General features: G+C 34.7%; 2 protein-coding genes across 7 annotated transcripts in view; one reads left to right on the top strand and one right to left on the bottom strand.

The window, feature by feature from the left end:
• Positions 1-13,260, top strand: part of ClC-a (chloride channel protein 2) — a 34,286-nt gene extending 21,026 nt beyond the window's left edge. For 4 of the 5 annotated variants that reach the window (XM_018451196.1, XM_018451195.1, XM_018451193.1 and 1 more), the window contains exons 3-14: positions 7,403-7,688; positions 8,256-8,467; positions 8,647-9,167; positions 9,274-9,508; positions 9,612-9,774; positions 10,047-10,277; positions 10,480-10,703; positions 10,784-10,975; positions 11,090-11,232; positions 11,480-11,642; positions 11,709-11,936; positions 12,067-13,260. In XM_018451196.1, the coding sequence (XP_018306698.1) occupies positions 7,403-7,688; positions 8,256-8,467; positions 8,647-9,167; positions 9,274-9,508; positions 9,612-9,774; positions 10,047-10,277; positions 10,480-10,703; positions 10,784-10,975; positions 11,090-11,232; positions 11,480-11,642; positions 11,709-11,936; positions 12,067-12,243 (2,775 nt within the window). In that variant the 3' untranslated portion in view covers positions 12,244-13,260. Of the gene's footprint in view, positions 1-5,374; positions 5,655-7,402; positions 7,689-8,255; positions 8,468-8,646; positions 9,168-9,273; positions 9,509-9,611; positions 9,775-10,046; positions 10,278-10,479; positions 10,704-10,783; positions 10,976-11,089; positions 11,233-11,479; positions 11,643-11,708; positions 11,937-12,066 lie in introns of those variants that run through there. The other variant, XM_018451192.1, reaches the window with a different exon arrangement.
• Positions 13,261-14,114: 854 nt separating this feature from the next.
• Positions 14,115-21,281, bottom strand: ninaB (neither inactivation nor afterpotential B). 2 transcript variants are annotated; one of them, XM_018451198.1, is made up of 10 exons: positions 20,934-21,281; positions 17,247-17,491; positions 17,041-17,187; positions 16,527-16,671; positions 16,239-16,389; positions 15,561-15,790; positions 15,292-15,474; positions 14,775-15,215; positions 14,521-14,619; positions 14,115-14,445 (listed from the first exon to the last, which is right to left on the bottom strand). In XM_018451198.1, exons 1-10 carry the CDS (start codon positions 21,003-21,005, stop codon positions 14,275-14,277), a joined length of 1,884 nt encoding a protein of 627 aa, XP_018306700.1. In that variant the 5' UTR covers positions 21,006-21,281; the 3' UTR covers positions 14,115-14,274. The 2 variants fall into 2 exon arrangements, with proteins under 2 accessions (XP_018306700.1, XP_018306699.1); XM_018451197.1 differs by lacking the exon at positions 20,934-21,281 and adding an exon at positions 17,612-17,760.
• Between the last annotated feature and the right edge of the window lie 1,408 nt (positions 21,282-22,689).

Raw genomic sequence — 22,689 nt, 5'->3', positions numbered from 1 at the left:
ATTCATAGTCAGTTCTTATATTTAAGACCGTCTTAAGTTCTGTCTTGAGGTCAATCACGAATCAATCAGAGGACCGCATTAGCATCTTAAGATATTACTTAAGACTTTCTTAAGATAACAATCGACTATGAATACCAGCTTAAATGATTTCGCGAGATCGTTGTTGGACACGGCTGCATTGAAGGAATATGCATATTTTCTTTTTATGCAAAGCATTTCTAATAGTTCATGACTGCTTGATTCTCATTATGTGAGTGTATTACAAAAAAGTGGTTGGTTCTTAATACTTGACCGGAATGTACACGATGAATTTTAACTCGTTGCATATCATCCGAGAAATATCGGCCTTGTCTTGTAATGTCTAGTGTCGCATGTCGAAATCTTTAAGCAAATTTAAAATCGCCGGCTGGCGTGGATCTTAATATTTGCGCAAAACTATATAGAGGAAAAATTTCAATTTGCATTTCTCTTTTGTGCACTGAGAAGAAAGTCTGCTCAGAATTCTGATTAAAAAGGGATAAATCAGAATTTTCTTGAATCTATTATAATTCTAATTGAGATAACCAATTGAGAATTCTAATTATTATGATTAGAATCTTCTGGTTCATTCATTTTCAATCAGAAATTTTTCTTGGTGTGTGTTCCTTATCAGAATACCGCGCATATGAAAAGGATTTTCAATTTAATCGATTACAAATATCTGCATAATTTAATACAAATGTTTTTGCTGCGATATGTCGCAAGAATGTAATTCTTTCTTATAATTGTATTTACGCTTTTTTGTAATGTATATTTTATAAAATATGCTTACAAAAATGCATTAGACAATATACGGCGGTAGAAGCCTGTAACAAATGTTGCTCACGTAATCTTGCTTAGGTACTACGGTGTCTCTTCGCGTTGCGAAATTTACGATTTACTTCGGGCAGGTTTGAAATAAACGGGACGTTCACGATTTATTGGCAGTTCCGCATAATACGGTGTGATATTAAGTAACCACCGTAATCTGTCAAGTATTATACGAGCGACAGGTGTCTCTTTTTCATATCTCGTTGCAAATTGAAAATTGCGACGCTCGGACTGACTATTATTTTGCGAAAACAATACGTTTCTCGACTGGCACGGTTTAACAACACGCGGTAACGATTCACATTAGTCATCGCAATTAACCAGTTGATCAGCTGCCAACGAATCGCGAACGATTCTGGAGACTGTTTCACAATTCGCGGCGGTGTAAATGCGGAATCTTAGTGACGTTTGTAAGTACTTACAATGCAAGAACGTCTGCGCGCGATTGAATTGTGGCAAAGAATAGCGAATTGACGTTGCAAAATTTCACACGCTATTAAATATATGTAGCAAATTTAATATCGATCTAAATAATTATAATGACTGTTATATTATAAATTAGTTATTTCATTCTGCTGATATCTCGTACCGCTTTAATTTACATCAGGTATCTAAATTGCCTGGTAGCGGGAGACTCTGATTTATATCATTTATACAAAGCGTCCAAGGTGGATTTGAGGAAATTCTAATAGCGCGTATAATCGCGTGCACCCGCGTATCAATTCCTGCAGGGCTTTATAATTCAAAGGAGTACGCGCGATCTTTGCAGAGACGCCTTTCTAAGCAACGCTTTTATGCACGAATGAGCTCTTAAGGACTCGTTATGCTTATCGAGCATGCGTGACCAGCATGAAGAGATCCTCGTGTTACCATGATACATACACACGTACATATTCTATGTTTATATGCATATATATATATATACGTAATATGTATATGCATATTACAGCAGTGGTTGAAGCTGCACTCTCGTAATCGTGCAATTTCCGGGTGCATCTCTGTATTGCCTGGCTTAACTCTCTTTTATGGCTGATATTAATACCTTCGAGTACTGCCAATAATTTACAAAAGTTGTATTAGTAATGAATATTAATGCCAATTACATGGTAAAATAATTATAACAACTATAATATTTATGAATAAACAATTTGGCTGATTTGAGTAATTTCTGTTTACGCAATAAGATAAGCTTGCTTAAATCGCAGCTGTGCCTAAATCATTTCGATTTAAACATGTTTATTACGATCTCGGTGGTATACAATGTAACAGTAGTTGACATATAATGTTAATTACTATTACATTTATTAGTTTACATTTTATAGCGTAAATAGCGTTGTATAATCTTTAAATCGAAATTACATCTATAAGGTATGAGCATAATTACAGCTATAAGGTATTAAATAAATTTCTCTATTTATTTTCGAACGTACTTGTTATCCGTATTGCCAATTGGTTAGGCCTAATTACTAAAATTGGATTAGAGGCCGATTGCCCAGTGGAACGTGGTCACCATTGACGTCACGATCATGCGTAGCGGTGTTAGATATCGCCTGTATTTTAATTCAAGGAATCAAACTTGTCAGATCTTATCTAATCTCTGTTTCACGCGATATCTTCATATTTAAATCGATTGTCCCGCGCGATTAAAATACGCGCCTTATTTCTACCTATAAATATTTCAATGGTATTATCTCCTCCATTTATACATTCGGCATGATTCTCGCCGCTCAAGAACTACAATGCGTACGACTGACAGACCAATCGATTTCTAGGTCTGTAATTAAATCAAATCGATATCCCGAGGTATTTTGCATTGAATTTTGCGAGTCATTGCACGATCGTACAGAATAGTTGCAATATAACCGTTCGACGGAATTATGCGATGCACGCTGTATCTGTCACACGCATATTTATATCGTCAACAAATTTTAGAAATGTTGCTAAAATTGTAATATCATACATCATAGTTATGATTGAGATCATTGACACTCCGATCAATGTTGAGATTCGATTATCTCTGTCGCTCGATCTCATTTTATAAGATAATTGTTAAGATAATATCATGTACATATTTCTACGAGTAAAAAGAGATGAAATTATCATAAAATTATCGTGATAAAAAATGTCACTCATGGATATTTATCGATGTTTTTACACATTATTATATTCTCTTTTACCTGCTTAAAACAAGTCGCACGATAACGTGCGTGACTGATTACTGAGGGTTGATGAGAGGATAATATATATAAATTTGAAGCAGACGGATAAATAAACCAAGATGTTACGTGTCGAGTTTACGAATACATGAGTGAATATATAAGATTTAAAAAATATTAGATTTACAATCAAAAGAATGAAAACGATATATTAATGGTGGCGAATAAATAACAGGCGTGATAGCGTCTCGTGCCAAGTATATTTTTGAGATCATAGGACACATTGTATAATAAATAAATTCTATATACTCTGTGCGTAATCCAGAGATTTGAGATTTTTTTAAAGAAGTGACATTATATACTATACAGACAATGAAAACAATGTTAAAGTTCCAATGAGCCTTAATTAAATAAAAAAATTAAAATAAAAAATTAATAGTGCTCATATAGAAAGAATCGATACAAGTTGTAAGTAAGTTTATTAAAATCTTTTAGTATATGCTTAATAGTGATAAATAGTCGATCTTACTTTTTAAGTCATTCTCGGTACAATCTAGATGAAATTTCTAATTTCATATCATAATTAAAATTAATATACCGTAATTACTATAATTGAACGCATTTTATAATCTATAAGTGAATTAACATTATAAAGTCAAATAACGAAAATGAGTAATCCTTGATGCCGATAGTCTCAATTATTAATACACTGATAAAATATTAAACATACTAATTTGTTTACATATTCGTATGTTTAATATTTTCATTTTAATGTTCACTATTTAGACAAACATCTAGAGATAAGGCTTTTAATTGTTCATCACAAGTAAAACTGATGACTTTTATTTTAGAAAACGTATCTACTCAATCACATTAACTCTGAACTTTTGTCTTCATTATACAATTTAAAAAGTCCCTATTTCTGACTATATTTCCGACTCTAATAACTTAATAATTATCGATAGGAGTGTATCAATTGAAATTACCGTATCTCAATATTGAGGATTATTCATGTAAATTGCGCAATTTGGCTTTAGGATATTAATTCACTTAAAGGTGATAAAAAAACGCGTTCAATTATAGTAGTTACGATATTAACTTTAATTATAATGTAAAATTAAAAATTTCACCTAGATTGTATTGAGAATGACTATACTAAAAGGTAAAGTCGAAATGTTTATCATTACTAAAAAATTTTAATCAACTTACTTACAAACTTACAACCTATGTCGGCTCTCTATGAGCATTATTGATTTTAATTTCTGATTATACAAACAGTTTGTGATAAAAGATATGGTGCATCTTGAAAATCAGGACGCCTATCAGATGAATTTACAACATTAAGTGATACGTTGCAGCTTATTCGACAATAAACAATAGGATTTCGCCCTGTTGACGTTGGTTGGGCGATGCTAAAAATAAGGATTTTGACTGTTGCCAAATTTCAACAAATATTCTGCTGAGCTTTGAAGCAGACATCTACGAGACGTCGCTGTTTAGTTTGCATTTGTGTGCACGCATGCATAGATGCATGGGATTATTTTGTTAAAAATAAAAAAGGAATTCTTCGAAACGGTTATAAAAGTTCGCGCAGACGTTGCCGCAATTTTATTGCTAGTCGTTAAATTCGGACAGGAACTTGTGCAAAAAATGTGACAGACGCAAACTTTATTACGCTGGATATATAATCGAAATTAAAATATAAAGATTAAAAAATTTGTTATTAGTGGATTAATATTAATCAGCGAAACATTTTCTTGAGTGACATTTCGAAGAAAATAAATCAGATGATGATGCAGAATTTATGAATTTATAGAAGAAACAAAGCAGATTTCTGTGCATATTAAACAATTTATACAAATTTACGTGACGATTTAAAAATACATTTAGTGATACTGGGAATTTATGAAATTAACAACAAAGAAAGTGAGTGATGATAGAGAATCTTTAGTGTTTTTCTGTTATTTTGTTTTATGAAAACCTTATTTTATTTATTTATTTATTATCCCCAAAATAATTATTGCGTAAGAATGCGCAAGAAACGAAGAATAAAAATCATAAACATTAAAAAAACTATTGGATTTTGGGATTTATCGAGTTTCAAAAATTTTAATGGCTCAATGATTCTGACTAGGAGCTCAATTACAATGAGGCAAGGTTGATAAGAGATAGTGGTTTTTTTTTTAAGAATAAAACATTGTATATTTTTAATGCTGCATACATGCTTTGAACAGTATTATAAAAACACATGTTTAAAACATGTTAAAAACATTGATTAAGCACGTTTTAAACAATTTATTTTTACCAACCCTACAATGAAGTGATAATTTTTGAATCAAATAAAACACATCTTTTATTATAAATGACGGACAGACGTGAGTTTTCCAACGAAAAAATCAGGATCGTTCATGCGTGGCTGTATTGTGTAGCGGAACTTCAGATTGTAAATTAAAAAGATTGTGCAGTAAAAAAAACGAAATGGAGGAGAAGTCGAAGAGCGACACACCCTCGGGCTTAAATTCGAATTACCGCGAGTCGAGTTATCCGAGCGATGAATCTTCGATGCAATCCGTGAAAATCCTCGCCCAGCTCTCTTTGCCGACTTTGGTTTTGAACAGGGCATACTTTGTCTGTAATGACAACTACCTTGTAAGTACATCCTCACGTTTTAACTCCTCCACGTTTTAACTCCTCCACGTTTTCCTAAGACAGGATAGGTTTTCTGTTGAGACACTCTCGTCGCGAAAGCGCACAGTTTTCCCGGCATTACGACCATTACGAACAATTTCGTACAATTGTTTCTTGCGGTCCGCCGATGATAGTTCATTATTTATCGCCACTCGTGTGAAGACAATAATAATATCGTGTGGACAATCATGACATATGCTTGACGTTTATGCAATAACATAATTTTAGCATGCATAAACATTAATTTTCTTTTTTTACAATTATATTAAATTAACAAATAAACGGATTCAACGACATTTGAAAAAAATAGTGTGAACTAATCGGTCGTTAACCGTTTCGTAGACCATTGATCGTATCGCTGTGATCTGCTATCTGTCGAGAAATTTTTTTTTTTATCATTTTATTAATCTGTTAAGAATTACATTACATGGCCCGTTTTATGAATTATAAAACGCTCGTTGTGATAGATAGTATTTACACCGCATGATATCAGAAATGATTTTTGTATCAGTTTTAAGACGGTCGTTTTTAGTGCTAAATCATCAGTAAAAAAGAGGAAAGTTCTTTCGCTCTGTCGCTTTTCTTTAATATTTCTCCGTCGATTAGTATCGTAAGAAAGTACTTAAACCAATCGAGAACTTCTAATTGCGAATCTAATTGGCAACAACTTCGATTATTATCAGAGGCAAGCTTATCGAAATCGAGTATTTTCTTCAGATCATTGATAATAGGTATGTTATACATTGAAAAAACGATGTTATATCAATAGCATTATTTTGATTGAAAATAATTTTGTTAGTGCCATAACACTCTCTTGTTTTAAAAATTTTGTTTATTCTGTTACACCGTTATTGAATCAACAAGATTATTTTTAATTAAAATAATGCTGTTAATATAACATTACCTTTTTTCAGTGTATATAAAACGCAAGTTACATTCGAAAGGTAGACAAGAAGATCTCACAATATTCGAAGCATTTGAAAAGAAAGAATGAACAATATTGAATTATGCAAACGATACTGATTGTGTTTTTTTTTAATTTTTCGAAAAGATTGTAACCATCTAGTCTAGAAAAGCGTCCAGTTTGATCGATAGATAGGAGTACTCAGTACATTTGAGATCCAATGGAACTCTTTATCGGATCTTATGATGAATTATACAAAGAGATACGATGTGATTAACAGAATGCGATACGCTAAATTATAGTGAAGTTATTTTAATATTTAGTTGATAATTACTATATGCAACTATTATTAATATGCATTACTATATGCAACTCTTATTAATAATACATAATTTTTCTGCATCATGCTTGCATGAAATTTTTGAATGAACATAACACGTGCGCGAGTATAGCTGCTGTGTCTAAAAAATATTTATATGTGTTATTTAAAAATAATTATAATAATTTTCTTTAAGTATCTAATATTTTACAAATGCTATAAAAAAACTAAGAATGAAGGGAAAATTTGAATTACATTTCCGAATTCGATGTAAATATATAGGAAATGTGATACAAAATTCATAATAAGATAAATAAATAAATTATATTTTGTCATATTATATTGAATCTCGCATTTAATTCGAATTATGGACCGTCCAAAGTGGACTCAGAATTCAGATGAGCAAGTCTGACGTCTCTCGTCTGCGCATGAATCGATTAATTAACAACCGAACATTTAAAATGATGCGAAACCGGCTACCTCCAGATGTATGGTCGCTACACGAAGGATCTGGGTGAGTACGCGAAGGAAGAGGCACGCAAGCTCAAGTATCAAGAAAAAGCCAGACGAAAATATGATAAAACGAGGGCCGAAGATCTACGGAAGTCGAGGCGGGGTCCTCTATGCCGGAAATTGCTGGCCCTGCTGGCCTTCGCCTGGAAACACACCGGCGCCCGGCTAGGCGAGGACTGGATCTTCCTTGCCCTCCTCGGTATTATTATGGCTCTCATCAGTTATGCCATGGATCGTGGCATTTCCATGTGTAATAACGGTCAGTCTACTTTGCTTTTGGAAATAAATTCATCTCCAAATAAAATATTTTGAATAATTATTACATTTGTTATATGAGAATATTTACAGAATTTGTTGATATCTAACCAAATTATACATGTTTATATATTTTTTAAATAATAATACATGATTTTATTATCTATTTATATATGTATAGTCGGAGCCTAAAAGGTTGCAACATTTTTTTTCGATGGGTTTCGGAATGCAGCTTGCTCAACGAGCGATTGGTTTTTATTCATGGATCGACAAATAAGCATCAATCACTCGGTGAATAGGCTGCATTCCAAAACTCATTTAAAAAAAAGTGTTGCAACCTTTTAGACCCTGCCTGTACATTTATTTTAAATAAAAAATAAAAACGTTACAAATCTCTGCATAGAAAATTACAATTATAAAATGATTGTAAAATTTTCTATTCTAATAATTGTAAACGTTAATACAGATAGTTCAAAGGGCTCGAGTTTTGCAAAAGTATAAAAATTAACGCAAAGTCTTTAATACTGATATTGTTATAGCACGATAATTAACGATAATCTCGTTTCACCAGCCAGGATATGGCTCTATCAGGATCTCACAACGCATCCGGCCTTCAAGTACCTGGCCTGGGTGTCCATGCCAGTGTGCCTTATTCTCTTTAGCGCTGGCTTCGTGCATATCGTTGCACCTCAAAGTATAGGCTCGGGTATCCCAGAAATGAAGACCATCCTACGCGGCGTGGCATTGAAAGAATATCTGACTTTTCGTACTTTGATTGCCAAGGTTAGTTATTTACGAAACAATTTTATCGAGCCGTTAAAAGCTTAAGAAAATTAATATTAAGATCGAGCGCGCGTATACGAGTCAAAGTTGTATTACAACTTCCTTAAAGTCCTTGAAAGAGCGCGTTAAGAATCCTGCAAAAGGGAGACAGGAATAATAAAGATCGTGATATGTTAAAGGTGATCGGCTTAACGGCGACTTTGGGCTCGGGGTTGCCACTCGGCAAGGAGGGTCCATTTGTACACATCGCCAGCATCGTCGCGACGCTCCTCTCCAAATTAGTCACGAGCTTCCAAGGCATCTACGAGAACGAGAGCAGGAACTGTGAGATGCTGGCCGCAGCCTGCGCGGTGGGCGTCGCTTCCTGTTTTGCAGCCCCAATCGGCGGAGTCCTCTTCAGTATCGAGGTCACCACGGTGTATTTTGCAGTCAGAAACTATTGGCGTGGTTTCTTTGCTGCAGTCTGTGGAGCCACGATGTTTCGTCTACTGGCAATCTGGTTCCAGCGTGAAGAGACCATCACAGCGATGTTCGCCACCAGTTTCACCATGGAGTTCCCTTTCGATCCGCAGGAGCTTCTCGTCTTCGCCCTGATCGGCGTCGGCAGCGGGCTGCTGGGTGCTTTCTACGTCTGGCTGCACAGGCAATACGTGATCTTCATGAGGAAGAACAAGAGCATGAACAGCTTCTTACAGAAGAAGTAAGTCACTCGAAATCGCGTATCGGAATTCTAATAATCGCCACAGCGCGAATTTCTTTTACGATCATTTTAAGTTTGTGATCAAGAAACGATTCGTTAATTTCAGTCGTTTTCTATATCCTGGCATTGTGTCTCTGATGGTCTCATCTGTATCATTTCCCGTCGGGCTCGGTCAATTCATGGCTGGTGATCTGAACACCCACGATCAGGTTTTCGGATTGTTCACTAACTTTACTTGGACGAAGGAGAATCTCAGCGTTGAGGAGATGAATATCGTGAAGCATTGGTCAACATCATATACCGATGTCTTCAGCGGACTTCTTAGTTTTGTTTTAGTCACTGTAAGAAGATGACTTTTTTTCGCATAATTACTCGATCGCGATATTCTTAAATAGATTATATGATAAGAACACAGAAAATGCAAAAAACGGACTTCGGTTTCAGTTCATCTTTTCAATTATAAGTTCGACGGTGCCGGTACCATCTGGAATTTTTATCCCCGTATTCAAGATTGGTGCTGCGCTAGGCAGAGCAGTCGGTGAAGCTATGGCTCTTTGGTTTCCCACTGGTGTACGTTATGGCGGAGTAATTACACCCATTGTACCAGGTATCTTTAATTAAATACTTATACAATATAATTATCTATTGATGTTTCTTATTATTTTGTACTGAAATATAAAAAAATTATTTTCTATTGAAATATTTTAAAAATAACTTATTACGAATAAATCGATGAAGACTCATGTTTCTTAAACATGTCAGTATCTAAAAAAATTCACGGTGAGTCCATACTTATGTGAGGTAATTTTAATCGAGTTTAAAGAGGAAAGAAAAATCGAGGGAAGAATTAGATTTATGTCGTGAAATTGTTTCATTTAGGTGGGTATGCCACGGTGGGCGCGGCCGCGTTCTCCGGCGCGGTGACGCATACAATATCCGTCAGTGTCATCATTTTTGAGATGACCGGTCAGATCACACACATCGTGCCCATAATGATAGCAGTACTGATTAGCAATGCCATCGCTGCGCTTTTACAGCCTAGTATATACGACAGCATCATTCTTATCAAGAAATTGCCTTACTTGCCTGATCTACTTCCATCCAGTTCAGGTACTTCTTCCCCTTTTACGATAACTTATCTTCTTTTCAATTAACTGAACTAACATTGTACGCTTATATTGTTATTCCGTAAAGCGTTTCGTTCGGAATAAATAAGAAGGTAATTTTGTTCGTAATTTTACGACTTGTCGCAGATTTTACATCTGATTTTACAACCGAGAAAATGGTAGTAAAAAAAAATTAATTATTGTAGGAATGTACAATGTTTATGTGGAGGATTTCATGGTCCGTGATGTCAAGTACATATGGCATGGCATTAGTTATCAGAAACTGAAAGACATATTAAAAGAAAATCGCAAACTTCGCGGATTTCCGTTGGTGGATAATCCAGACTCCATGATTCTGCTTGGATCGATCCAACGATTAGCACTAGTCAAGCTCATCGAGAAGCACATCGGTCGCGAGAGAAGGTTGCAGGTAATAGGATTTCCAATACCTTGGAAGTTCATTCGCGATTTTATTTTTCGTTTCTATATATCATCGTTGACATTCCGCAGGTTGCGCAAAAATGGCACAAGGAGGCGGAGGAGAGAGCGCGCGAGGAAATAGAACGGCAGTTGAGGGAGCAGGAGAGGACGAGAAGACCTTCGAGATTTGAGGTCATCCCGGCACCGGACATTCTCAAGATGCAGAGGCAGAGTGTTAATGATCTAACGATGTCAGCAAACAACGGCAGCGGTCCCGATCATGTGAGTTCGCGTAAGCGTTCGTGTGGTTGATTTTGACGTCAATCGCGGTTGTTCCTCTCCTTGTGTATCATTCTCCTCGATGTGGATTAATGTAGTACTTTTCTTGCATCTTAGCATACGTTCCATTCACCAGTGTTTGGATCGCAACCGAAAAAGTCAATTTTGAAGAAGACCAATTCTTTCACTCTTAAAGGATTCAGCCCGTTAGTAAGCCCGGCGGTGACACCCTATACGACAGTTACAGGCGCGGAAAGCAGGTGAGTCGTTTCATTATTTCTAGCATCAACAATTTTTCATCTAGTAAAAAATATATTTTATACTAGATAATTAATTTATTAATTTTTATAATTTATCTATTGTACGTTTTATGAGAAGGCGCATACATTACCTGCCTTTTTTGTTTTTATTTTTTTTCAAGCGTCTCGAATATTTTAATAAATACTTTTGTAGAATAGTAAATAATATGGAATAGAACATGAAAGAATAATTATCAATATATCGCAGGATTCGTTTGGCGTTTGAGGCGATCTTCCGCAAATCCGCCACGTTGCAGGACGTGGATCCTGATCCGGAGCTGGGTACCAGAGGGAGTCAAGAAGTCATGAACGTGCAGTCTCATACACCCATGCTGGCTCCAAGTCCAGCGACATCGAAGAAAGTACAATTGGTGAGCAAACATAATTGTTTCCTCTAAATACAGTGTCTAAATGATACATTTGCGTATGTTGATCAGCCTCGAGAGAGAGTGATAGACATGTCGGCCGAAGATCAGAAAGGGTGGGAGGAGAGCGAGATGGCACTCGAGGTGGATTTCTCGAGGTGTCATATTGACCCAGCTCCTTTCCAGCTGGTCGAAAGAACGTCCTTGCTCAAGGTGCACAGCCTCTTCAGTATGGTCGGCGTGAATCACGCTTATGTAACGGCCATTGGCAGGCTGGTCGGAGTAGTTGCGTTGAAGGAGGTATGGTTCACGACGGTACAATTCTCCAGCCAAGTCCCTTAAAAATCAACGAACGATCGTCTTGATTGGGGAATAAAAATTATAAACCCTAATTCAATTAATAAAATTACACATGGATTTTATTTTGCAGCTGAGGAAAGCCATCGAGGACGCGAATGCTGGTATTCTGCCGATGCATCCCGAATCGCACATTGCCGAATCACTCTCGAGCCTGGCGAGAAGCGAGACGGATACAGAGATCAACAAGAACATCAACGCGATAAACTCTATAAACTCCGTGGACTGCGAGAAAGTGGATAAAGTCTAAGGGTTTTGCCGTGTCAAAATAAGCAAAAGCTTATATTGTGATAGCCGCGTCGACGTATAATCGCGTGACGCGACCTAAATAATGCGAGAGCCGTGTTTTATCTAATTTTCCTTTACTCTTTCCTTGTTTTCCCTTTCACGCGTTTCGAGAGCGACGAAGTCGTTATGTGCGTAATGATATTCTCTCAAACACTTCTCTCGTACTTAAGCCTTAAGGTGAGCGAAATAACGAAAGTCCCAAGACAAGACGCGAATGCGCGAAATAGTATTAAGCGTTGCAGTTCCGTTTCGGAATTTCTTATTTCGTTCTAACATAATGTTATGTGAGATGCGATCACCGATCGTATCCACGTTCGTATACGCGGACTATTTTTATCGGATAGATAGATGGATTCGCACATCGAGATTCGTTTCTTAATGATGATTTAAATCGTTTTATCTGGAAACATCGTGAAACACGTATGTTTTTTCGTTATATATTTTATTAGAATAACATTTATTAGAATAACAAGCATGATACAAGAACACGCGCGAGGTCTGGATCGAAATCAGACGGACTTTCGTGTCTTGGTATCGAGCTGAGAGTATCACCTTTATGAAATACTGTAAATCGCGAATTTATCGCTACTATCGACAAGCGACAAGGTAAGTTTTTTAAACGGCTGAACGGATCTCTCGATGGAGCGAAAGTGATTTGTAGTGCCAAAAGCAGCGACGCTGCACTTTCCTGCGTGATGAAACGTGCATAATTGGACCTAATATAATATGATATCGACGTATGAGATCATTTAGGGTTTCTACGCTGACGCTCCTTTAGCTAGTAAGTATCTGACCATGGTTGTGCCAGACTATTATTTATTAATCGTTAACTATTGTCAATTTTAAGTATACGAGAAGATCATCATGTTGTAGATTGAATTTAGCAAAAAAAAAATGCAGACAATTCTCTTTCATTCTTCACGATACTTAATTTGGAACAGCCGAGAAAGATGCCCATTGGATTTCTTCTAAAAACTAGAACGCGTTTAGAAATTATTCAACTTGAAAATCGAGTGCGATTTTCGATTATCATTAAAAATTTTCATTGGTGAATTTATCTGAGATATGTATCCTAACAATTGAAAGTTGCATTTCAGATGTATCAGAATGAAGAGTATTTTCTTGTAAAAAAAACTCACTATTAGATCAATTAGGATATTAGAAGTAAAGGATCATATATATCGTAGTTACTGTTTCGATAGTTTTTAATAGTGCAATTGAGACGATATTGTCTACACCGAATTTTGTTCGACAACAAAATTGTCTACATCAACTTTGTATTATAATTATTGTTATTACTGCAGTCTAAAGAATATGACTCTAATATTATTTTAATATTCCGCCATTCAATGAGCGAAATGCGAAAATTTCTGACGATGTTTAAGATTTTACATTCCACTCGACTAGATTCTCATCTTGTTAAGATTGTACATTTATTGTTACATTTATTATAATCGACGAACAGCGTCACGTATTGTTGCATCCTTATACAACGGCATTGTCTGCCGATTGTAAACACATTGCGCGTCGTTCAAAGATATTAAATGACTTATTATATTCGTGTATCTGAAAATATTTATCAGCGCAGTTACAAAAAAAGCACGAAGGCGAAAATGATTAGACGCGAACAGACTATTTTCAAGATTGTTTGCTTTATCTATATGATTCATGATTCGTTAGAAAAATTCGATAACCGATAGGTTGATATAATCATGCAATAAATTAATACTTAATTTATTTTAAAAGAAATGGGAGAAATATAAAGAAAAACATTTCTCCACAAAAAAAAATAATTTACACAAACAATTAAAACAATAGAAACAATTTGCCACGTTGCGAACTTTGACCCCAGGATAAATTTAATACTCAAAACTTAATACTAAAAAATTAATACTAAAGTCTTAAAACAATTAAAATGATTCTTCTTTTCGCTTAATAAGCTAACACTACTACATTAATGCTACATTCAAGCCACAGTTTCTTTCGCATTTGGTTACTTGTTCAGACTGAACCAACCGTGCAGACATTTAGGTACCGGTCCCGGTGTGTCGAAGGTAGCTCTCGCGATTTCTGTAAATGTCACAGCATCCAAGATCAACAAACCGACTCGCGTCTCTTTATCCGCCCACACGATCGAGCTTACAATCACCCCATCGTCCTCGTTCTAAAAGAGCAAGAGAAAAGTAATTTAAATTTTCTCTTATTTATCTTTCCCAAGAAAATGGTGCTTAGTTGTTACCTTTCCATCGGGATCTGGTACGAAAATTGGTTCACTTGGGTAAACACCATCTTCCTGCCACAGTTTCTTGGTTTTTTGGAAGGTGTCGACTTTGATGAGCTGCGAATAAAATTTAATTTTATTAACATAGTAAAATGCTATCGACATCTCGTCGTACTAAATTATACATATAATAATAAGGGCATAGACTTGTAACCCCTTATCGAACGCGCGATATACTTTGCTCTGGAAGTTCTGGAATGAAATGTACTGACCGTTCCAGGATTGTTCAGGTCCATGTCGCAGGAGATCGCGTAAAAGTATCGATACTCCTTGCCGAGATGAAAATCCGTGTTTATCCGCGGAGTCTCGCAACCGACGTCACAGAGAAGTTCTGGCTTCACGAAGATCTTGCCGTCGAGAAGGCGATGAGCGGCCGGCTTTTTCTGCAGAACGCTTCTGTGTTCATCTCGCCAAAACTTAGCTTCACTGTAGTATTCAACGTTGTCTTCGTTGCCATTGACATTGTAGTTCGACCTATAATCGACAGACTCGCCGTTGACACCTCGGAACTCCTTCATGCTCTGATGCATCGTTTCAGTCGTAATAAGATTGTGCTCCGATGGCGTGTCCGAACTCGGTTTTCTCATCGGAAGTACGAAACGTAGCGGCCTGGCGCGGAACAGTCTTGAGAAATTGGCATTCCTATGCATGTCCTGCACATTAACGTAAATATCCATTAGGAATTATCAGCGTTACGTGAAAGTCATTTTTGCTGCGCGAATATCATACTTTCATCGCGTCAAAGTACATGTACTGCAACATCTTTGGATTCCGATAACAGCATATATCCAGCACGATGTATTCCTTATCACGAGTTTCGAACTGATTGATGATGTGGAGGTAAAAAAACGTCTCCGCAACGAACGTATTTACAACTTGACTCGTCTTCCTCGAGATCACGTGGATGAGAGTCTGATAATAGAAACATCAAAAACCTTAACGTATTAATAATGATTTAATGTGCTTATAACAATCTGATTTTATTAACAGATACATACGCTTTTGTTTTCGTGCCACTTAAAGGAATTCATCATAGGTTCTTGTTTGAAGTGGTTCTTTGTCATCTGAACGATTGAAATCGATAGTGGCTGTTCCACTATGATAAAGAAATTCTCTGTGATGCCAAAGGTGTGCATGTATGATGGATTTAGCAACCACCTGCACGGCACACTGGCCACAATCGTCGCTTGATCGAACATGGAGAGTTCTTTTTCTTTTCCGGAATTATCTAAGACAATCGCATTTAAAAATTGACTAAAGTAATTTAAATATTTTGGATAAATATTAAATATTTTAGAATTTTTATGTTTTAAGTGTTTTAATATAGCCTAAAATACATATATTAGTCTAATATTTTAAAACTTGTAAGAGCTCTTAAGAAAATTAATTATGCGGCCGATAATATTGTAAATTTTGAAAGAAGTTTCTTCTTTCAAAAATTTCTTTTTATAATGAAAAAATGTACTAAATTTTAATAAATATTTGCTTAAATAATATCAATTAAATGTTTACTAATGTAAACATATATTTATTTGATACAAGAACATTAATTTGATTTAAATATCTTTTTTAATAAATAATTATTTATTTATTGTAAATGTTTAATTAATTATTATTCAAACAAACATTTATTAAAACTTAGTAAATTTTTTTTCAATGATAAGAAAATATCTTACCAACAGTTACGCGATTGGGATAAAAGCATACGACGCTGTATCGAGGTCCCATCGGCGTTACACTCAATCCTACATTATAAATCGTACCATCGGCCATAACGTGAGGATGTGAGGTGTGATTTACGATGTTAACGTACTTCGATATGTTTACCTGCGAAACACGAATGGAAAAAATAATTTTTGCAACTAGAATTTATTATTGAACTTTCGCTGCAAATTAATATTAGAAACTGAGATATTACAAACTTAAATTGACTATTTAAATTTAAAACAAACGAGAGCGTTTACCCTGCCCATCGTCTCTAAATTCTTTGGCTCGATTCTGTGCATCACTGGCGCTTCTGTGAACGTGTAATATTCATCACCGAATGGATATATCGAAATCATGGAATTGTCCGACAGTGTTTTGTTCGGGTTGAACACCGCAGCCACTCTGAAAAATCATTAAAATTAATTTAAAATAGAGAGACGACTTGCAAAACTTCAAAGCTCCGTTCAAAGCACTGCAAAGTCAACGTATAATTAGTCTACACATCAAATATATTATATATAATCTTCTTCCTATTATCCAAGAAATACACAAAAGTCAACAAAAAATAAAAATTACTTTATTTTGATTCCTAACATCAATAACCTGTCAAATTTTGTAACAAAAAATCATCTTTTGACTTTTATGACGTCAAAATAAAGTCATTTTGACTTTCTCTTGATTTGGTGTGTTCCTTAAATAATTGTGGAAAATATATTTCAATTAAGATTATCTCCATTTCAAGATTATCTCTATTATTTTGCTCCTGTTTACCTGTGGAATATAGTCTGACAGGGATCTGGCGTCGCGTTAGTTCCGAACTCGTTGTAAACTATTCTCTGGGCTGCCATGTTCCTTTTGTACACTTCGGTCTGGATGAATCGTCTCTGGTAGATAACCTCACCGTCCGCGATACCGAATCTGTGCAATATATTTATGTCAATGAAAATTTCTAGCCTTTATTTTAGTATAAAATATACTTGTGTAACAAAGCCGAGCTGTCGAAGAGATGCTGATAACGGTATTTGCCCACTTTCAGATTGCCCGGACCGTTTCGTAGCAGGGTGCCCTTCAGCCATTTCGGGATAGTGCCAGTAACTTCGCTCGATCGTAGGGGCTCAATCACTTCTTTCTCGCAGCTCCTCATCCACACCGAAGCATCGCAGTTAGCGTAATAGGAATTTTCTTTCGCATCAACAGGTACTTTATTTTCATTTTCATCATGCTGTAGATGAAATAATATCGCAAATTAACTTTGAGTAAATTACTTTTTATATCGCGAGAGATGTTATATTTACTGTTATCTGTGACACTGTCGAGCAAAGGATTGTATGACGAAACTTACATAAAATTTTGATTTCAACTTTCCGCATTTTGTGTGCTCGAAATTATCTAGCACGTTTGATGTGTGGAATAATGAGTCATTGAACGATGTTATGAGATAATTAACGTACTCCATTTATAAATCTTTTTCTTCTTTTTCGTGGAGATCGATTTTGATTATATAATTAAAGTGGGCAAATCACGCAATAGTTTTTCTCTGAACTTTATTTTACATGTACATGAAACTCGATCACTTTTTTAGAACGATATATTTATTATTTGTTCAAACACTTTCGGTTTGGCTCAATAATATCGTATATTTCACGCAGAGAGATACTCCAATATCTAATACTAAACGCTTGGAAATTAACCAGTAAAAATTTATAATCGCGTCACCAAATTATAACTTCGATACAATTTTTCTTGTGTAAACGAAAATATTCAATTATACGCATTTTCTTCCTCCTCCTCTTCCTGCTCGATAACGTTATCTTCAACCATCGATTCTGACACGAGCGGTTTCAAAATCGACGAAAGTATCTGGTGCACCCTTATGTGAGTGAAATCCATCATTCGCGGTGTACGTTCTAACGACAAATGACATCGCGAGGCGCAGTTCTGTTGACCTTAAAAGCGACGTTATGCTCTTTGGACATTGCTTTAATCCGATTTAACGAGCAACACCAGTTGATCGAAGCCTCTGATCGGCTCTTTCATATGTAGCATACGCTCAGCTTATGCATTCACGTGCAAAACCGCGACACGTGAATGCAGATCGGACACGTGATCCACTTTCCATATTGGATTAAAGGGAAAGTCAAAGACAAACACATTTTTGAAAGAAAAAGTGTGATAGAGATTATATGATGCTTTAATGTATTACTATTATTATATAGTATTAGTATATTAATATATAATATATATTATAATATATAATACAATAGCTTTCTAGACTTTCACATTATCTTCAAAGATACCGCAAACCTTTCGGCATTTCAGAATACAATACAATATATATAACAATAATAAGAAAAATAGGTAGAGTAAGGTGATACAATTCTGAACAAAATAAGATTTCAATTTTTGAGGTTCAAGCTTGATTTTTTTTGCGATACTAAATGAGCCTTCTACAATAAACCATTAGCAGATCTACAATAGATTTTTAAGTCTTAAGAAATTAATCAATCATAGTTGATTATTCTTCTCACATTCGACTGTGATTGGCCAATTTCTTATGGCTTAAGACTTAAAGCTTAGATAATGTCTTATTATATATAGAAAGCAAAAAGATTATTATTAAATTGAATAAATCAGTGTGATATAGTGTCACTTTAATGTGACACGTTTTATTATAAATTGTACTTTTTACTGAATTTTTCTTTGATTTTTGTTCAATATGTCGCGATATCAAACCACACGATTATTAAATGAAATAAATCAATGCTATAACTAGTGCTACTGTATAATGTAGTCGCTTTAATGTACAATATAAATCACCCACATGCATATTTCAATAACGCGCTTAGTCGGATAATTAATCATGCGAAGCTCATTAGTTATCAATTCAGTGAAGGCAATTAACTAATAGCTACTTGTTTTCTATACGCACATTTTGAGTGCAGAAAATATATTCGAATAAATTCAAGCCTAATCTTTTTAGACGGACATAATCAATCTCTTGAGATGTATATATTAAAAAAAAGTTTTTGAATTCTATTATATATCATGAACGCTTAAAATCGTTGTCGTTTGATCCTATTAGTACCATATATATTGTCTCGAAGACTTAGATAGTTTAATAAAAAGTAATAATAAGGTATATTAGATTGCTATATGAATAAATCAAATAAGTAAAGAATCGCTAAATACGATCCAAGTTAAATTTTACCTAATAATATTTTTATGTAATTTTTATCCAGAAGAACTGGAATGTGTATCTACAAAGGAGAGTACCTTAAATACTGTATAGGAGGGTTTCTATGCCCTCAGTACTTAATAATACACTGATTCACTTTTAGAGAGTAGGATAGAAACAGTCCTCCTCCGTCCTATACCGTGGGCATCCTCCTTTGTAGATACACGTTTCAGTTCTTCTGAATAAAAATTACTTCATTCACTTTTACAGAGTAGAGATGGAACTTCTGAAATCGATAAATTTATTTATGCCCGTTTTCACCTACTCTCTAAAAGCGAATCAGTGTATTTTATCACTGACTTCAGTGCTACACTTATAACTGTAATATCAGCGAATATTTACTGTTTTTCAGTAATAAAATACACTGATTTATTTTGAGAAGTTATGGTTTCTATGGATTCAATCTGCAGAAAATCATTTAACCTCTAAAATGAATCAGTGTATTATTACTGAAAAACAATAAATATTCGCTGATGACTTCAGTGCTACACTTATAACTGATGTAATCAGTAATAATTAGACATCGGATTTTTATGCAGATATTTTTCGCAGACATGCACAAAATATGCAAATTTGCACAATATGTACAAAAAATGTGCATTTTTAGAACGCTTTTTAATGAGACAAATTTCTATTTTTACGTTACTTTCTAATCTGCTTTTTAAAAAAATATGAAATTGCATAAAAATCCGATGTCTAGAAATAATACACTAATTCACTTTTAAAGAGTACTCTTCATCTTTTTCTAGTTCTAAAGATTAGAAAAAGATGAAGAATAAGTTGAACCAAGATTAAAGATTAATCTACATTGAGATGAAAACGGGCATTATGATGAAATCTATTAAATTCTACTTTCTTATCGGCAAGGAAAATTGAAAAAAATATGTTTGAAGTTTTACATAGTTATGATACGGCGGCGAACGAGGCAGAGAGCGAACGAGATAGTGAGAGTAGAGGCATGCTCGGACTCAAGTAGTAATATTCAAGATTGGTCGGAAGTAAAACTGATTTCTTTCTCTTCAAACCTGATTTTTTCAATTTTTCTTGCTGATAAGAAAGTAGAATTTGTCGATAGATTTCATCATATTCTAAATAAATTCATCGGTTTCAGAGATTCCATCTTTAGGGCAGAAATCTTCTATACCTTAGGCATCCTTTATAAATAATAAAAACATGATTTATAGACACTAAGATCTAGCTTCGACCGTATTAGGTTCCTTACGTACTCAATAAAGAAGAAAAACATAATCCAAGAGGGATCTAATAGACGCTTATATAATCTTCCACAAGTTTTTACACATGACAAATATATAGAATATTATTTATTTAATTACAATACAAATGTATTTTTATGCAAACAAATATGAGCTTAACAGGCTTCCTAAAGTTACATAACATCACGTCTCTATTTTTTTTGTTCTTTACTTACCGGGAACAGATCTTTGATGTTATACCATGAAGGTGGTGGCTTGGCTCTCTTTTTGTGAACATACGCGAACATCTTGGCAAGAAATATGCAACGTGCAGGGAAGACAAATACTGATGACGCCTCTCTTAGACACGATTGAATTTGTATCAAAAAGTTGGCCGAATTGGCAAAATCGCAAAATACCTACGATGACGATCCAATCCGTTTGCAGCTTCCTGGACACCGGCCAAAATTATTCATGCTTTATTGTGCGAATTGCGATATTGCAGCATCGTCGTTGTGCATCAGAATCAGTGGCCCGAAGTTATAGCTTCTTTCAACTACTGATCTATTGGAAATCGACGGCTTTTTTGCTGGAGATCAATTACCATTACCGAAATTTTGAAATTGTTAGTATCTCGTAGTGGTCTTTCTAAAAAAAATCATCAGATTTGGTCCTTAATCTGAAATTTCTTTTTAAAACTGGAGGAAAATGAGAACGCGCGTGTATATAAAAATGAGAAAGCATTACGTGTGTTTCTATAATATTTCTTAAAAAAAAGGTCAAAATTTAGAATGGCTATATAAGCGGAGATTTTGTCTGTCTGCCGAAAAGTCGGAAATTATTCAAAAAGCTGGAGTTTCTCTTTACGAGGTGCGCTATTATATGAGGTTCTACAGTGGACTTATATATTCAGATATATGTATATATATTTTATGCTTTGTATTTTCGTTATTCTCAGCGTTTCTTTATCTTTTAGGTTTTCTATTGCGTCAGCCTATACGTTCTAAATGTTATCCTTCACTTTAGATATATTTCTCTTATGCATTTGCATTTCTCTTTACTACCGTCCCTCTTAAGCTTGGGTACTTATATAAACTGAAGATGTAGCAAGAGGTGATACTTTGATCTTATACTATTGAATAATATTTTTTATTTATCAATATGCGTAACTACACTGCGCAAGAAAATGATATTATGTATGATTTTCTTAATGTGTTCTTGTATATTAATGTTTTCTTGTACACATGAAATCATTGATATAGGGTAAACCCGCCGGTATATACGCCGCACCAAGGGAGATTTAATTTATCAAATACTATTTACCATGTTTAAGGCAAATAAACTATACCAGTAAAAATTTCATACTTTCTACTACTATGAAAAAAATATTAGGAAATATATTAATTTTTCATACTAAAAAATAAACTTTTTTAAACTCTTGCATTTCTAAGACTTTACGTTATAAATAGTACGCAAATCTGCTTAACCGTATTCATTTAAATTAAAAAGGTCCTATTTAGAACACGGTCCGATTTAGACCACTCTCCCCTATAAATAAGACGTAAAATAACACAATAACTTATAAAATGCGTTTATAAAGTTTTGTTAAGGAATAAAAATGAGTATGTATATGAAGTAATAAATAATAATTACAATCTTCCTACATATATTAGAAGTGTTATGACAAGAAGTATGTATTTCATGTAATGCGTTTATTGCATTTAGTGCACTGATTTCAATCTGCGCATTTTGTATGCTTTGGGCATAAATCTCGCCCGCTAAAAATACCGTATATCCCAAACAGGTGGAATATATAAGACAACAAACTAAACAAAGAATACGAAAGCAAAGCACTTGTATTTTGCTATACAACATGCTTTACTTATTCCTCCACACGTATGTATCACGAAATAACCACTGAGTCTTTTACACGCCCTACAGTAATCATTTTATGTAGATTATAATTTATGATGGCGCTACTTATTACAGTGA

This window comes from Mycetomoellerius zeteki, unplaced genomic scaffold, assembly GCF_001594055.1.
Source record: "Mycetomoellerius zeteki isolate Tzet28-1 unplaced genomic scaffold, Tzet1.0 scaffold31, whole genome shotgun sequence".
Lineage (NCBI taxonomy): Eukaryota > Metazoa > Arthropoda > Insecta > Hymenoptera > Formicidae > Mycetomoellerius > Mycetomoellerius zeteki.
This window is presented reverse-complemented; position numbering and strand designations above follow the sequence as displayed.

What these genes read in the sequence shown, in the direction of transcription:
- ninaB (XM_018451197.1), bottom strand. Translation starts at nt 17,725, where the DNA reads ATGGAGTACGTTAATTATCTCATAACATCGTTCAATGACTCATTATTC. An exon ending in TGTCAGACTATATTCCACAG is followed by an intron (nt 16,672 to 17,040) that starts GTAAACAGGAGC and finishes ATGATTTTTCAG; the next exon opens with AGTGGCTGCGGTGTTCAACC. An exon ending in AGTGGCACGAAAACAAAAGC is followed by an intron (nt 15,475 to 15,560) that starts GTATGTATCTGT and finishes TTCTATTATCAG; the next exon opens with ACTCTCATCCACGTGATCTC.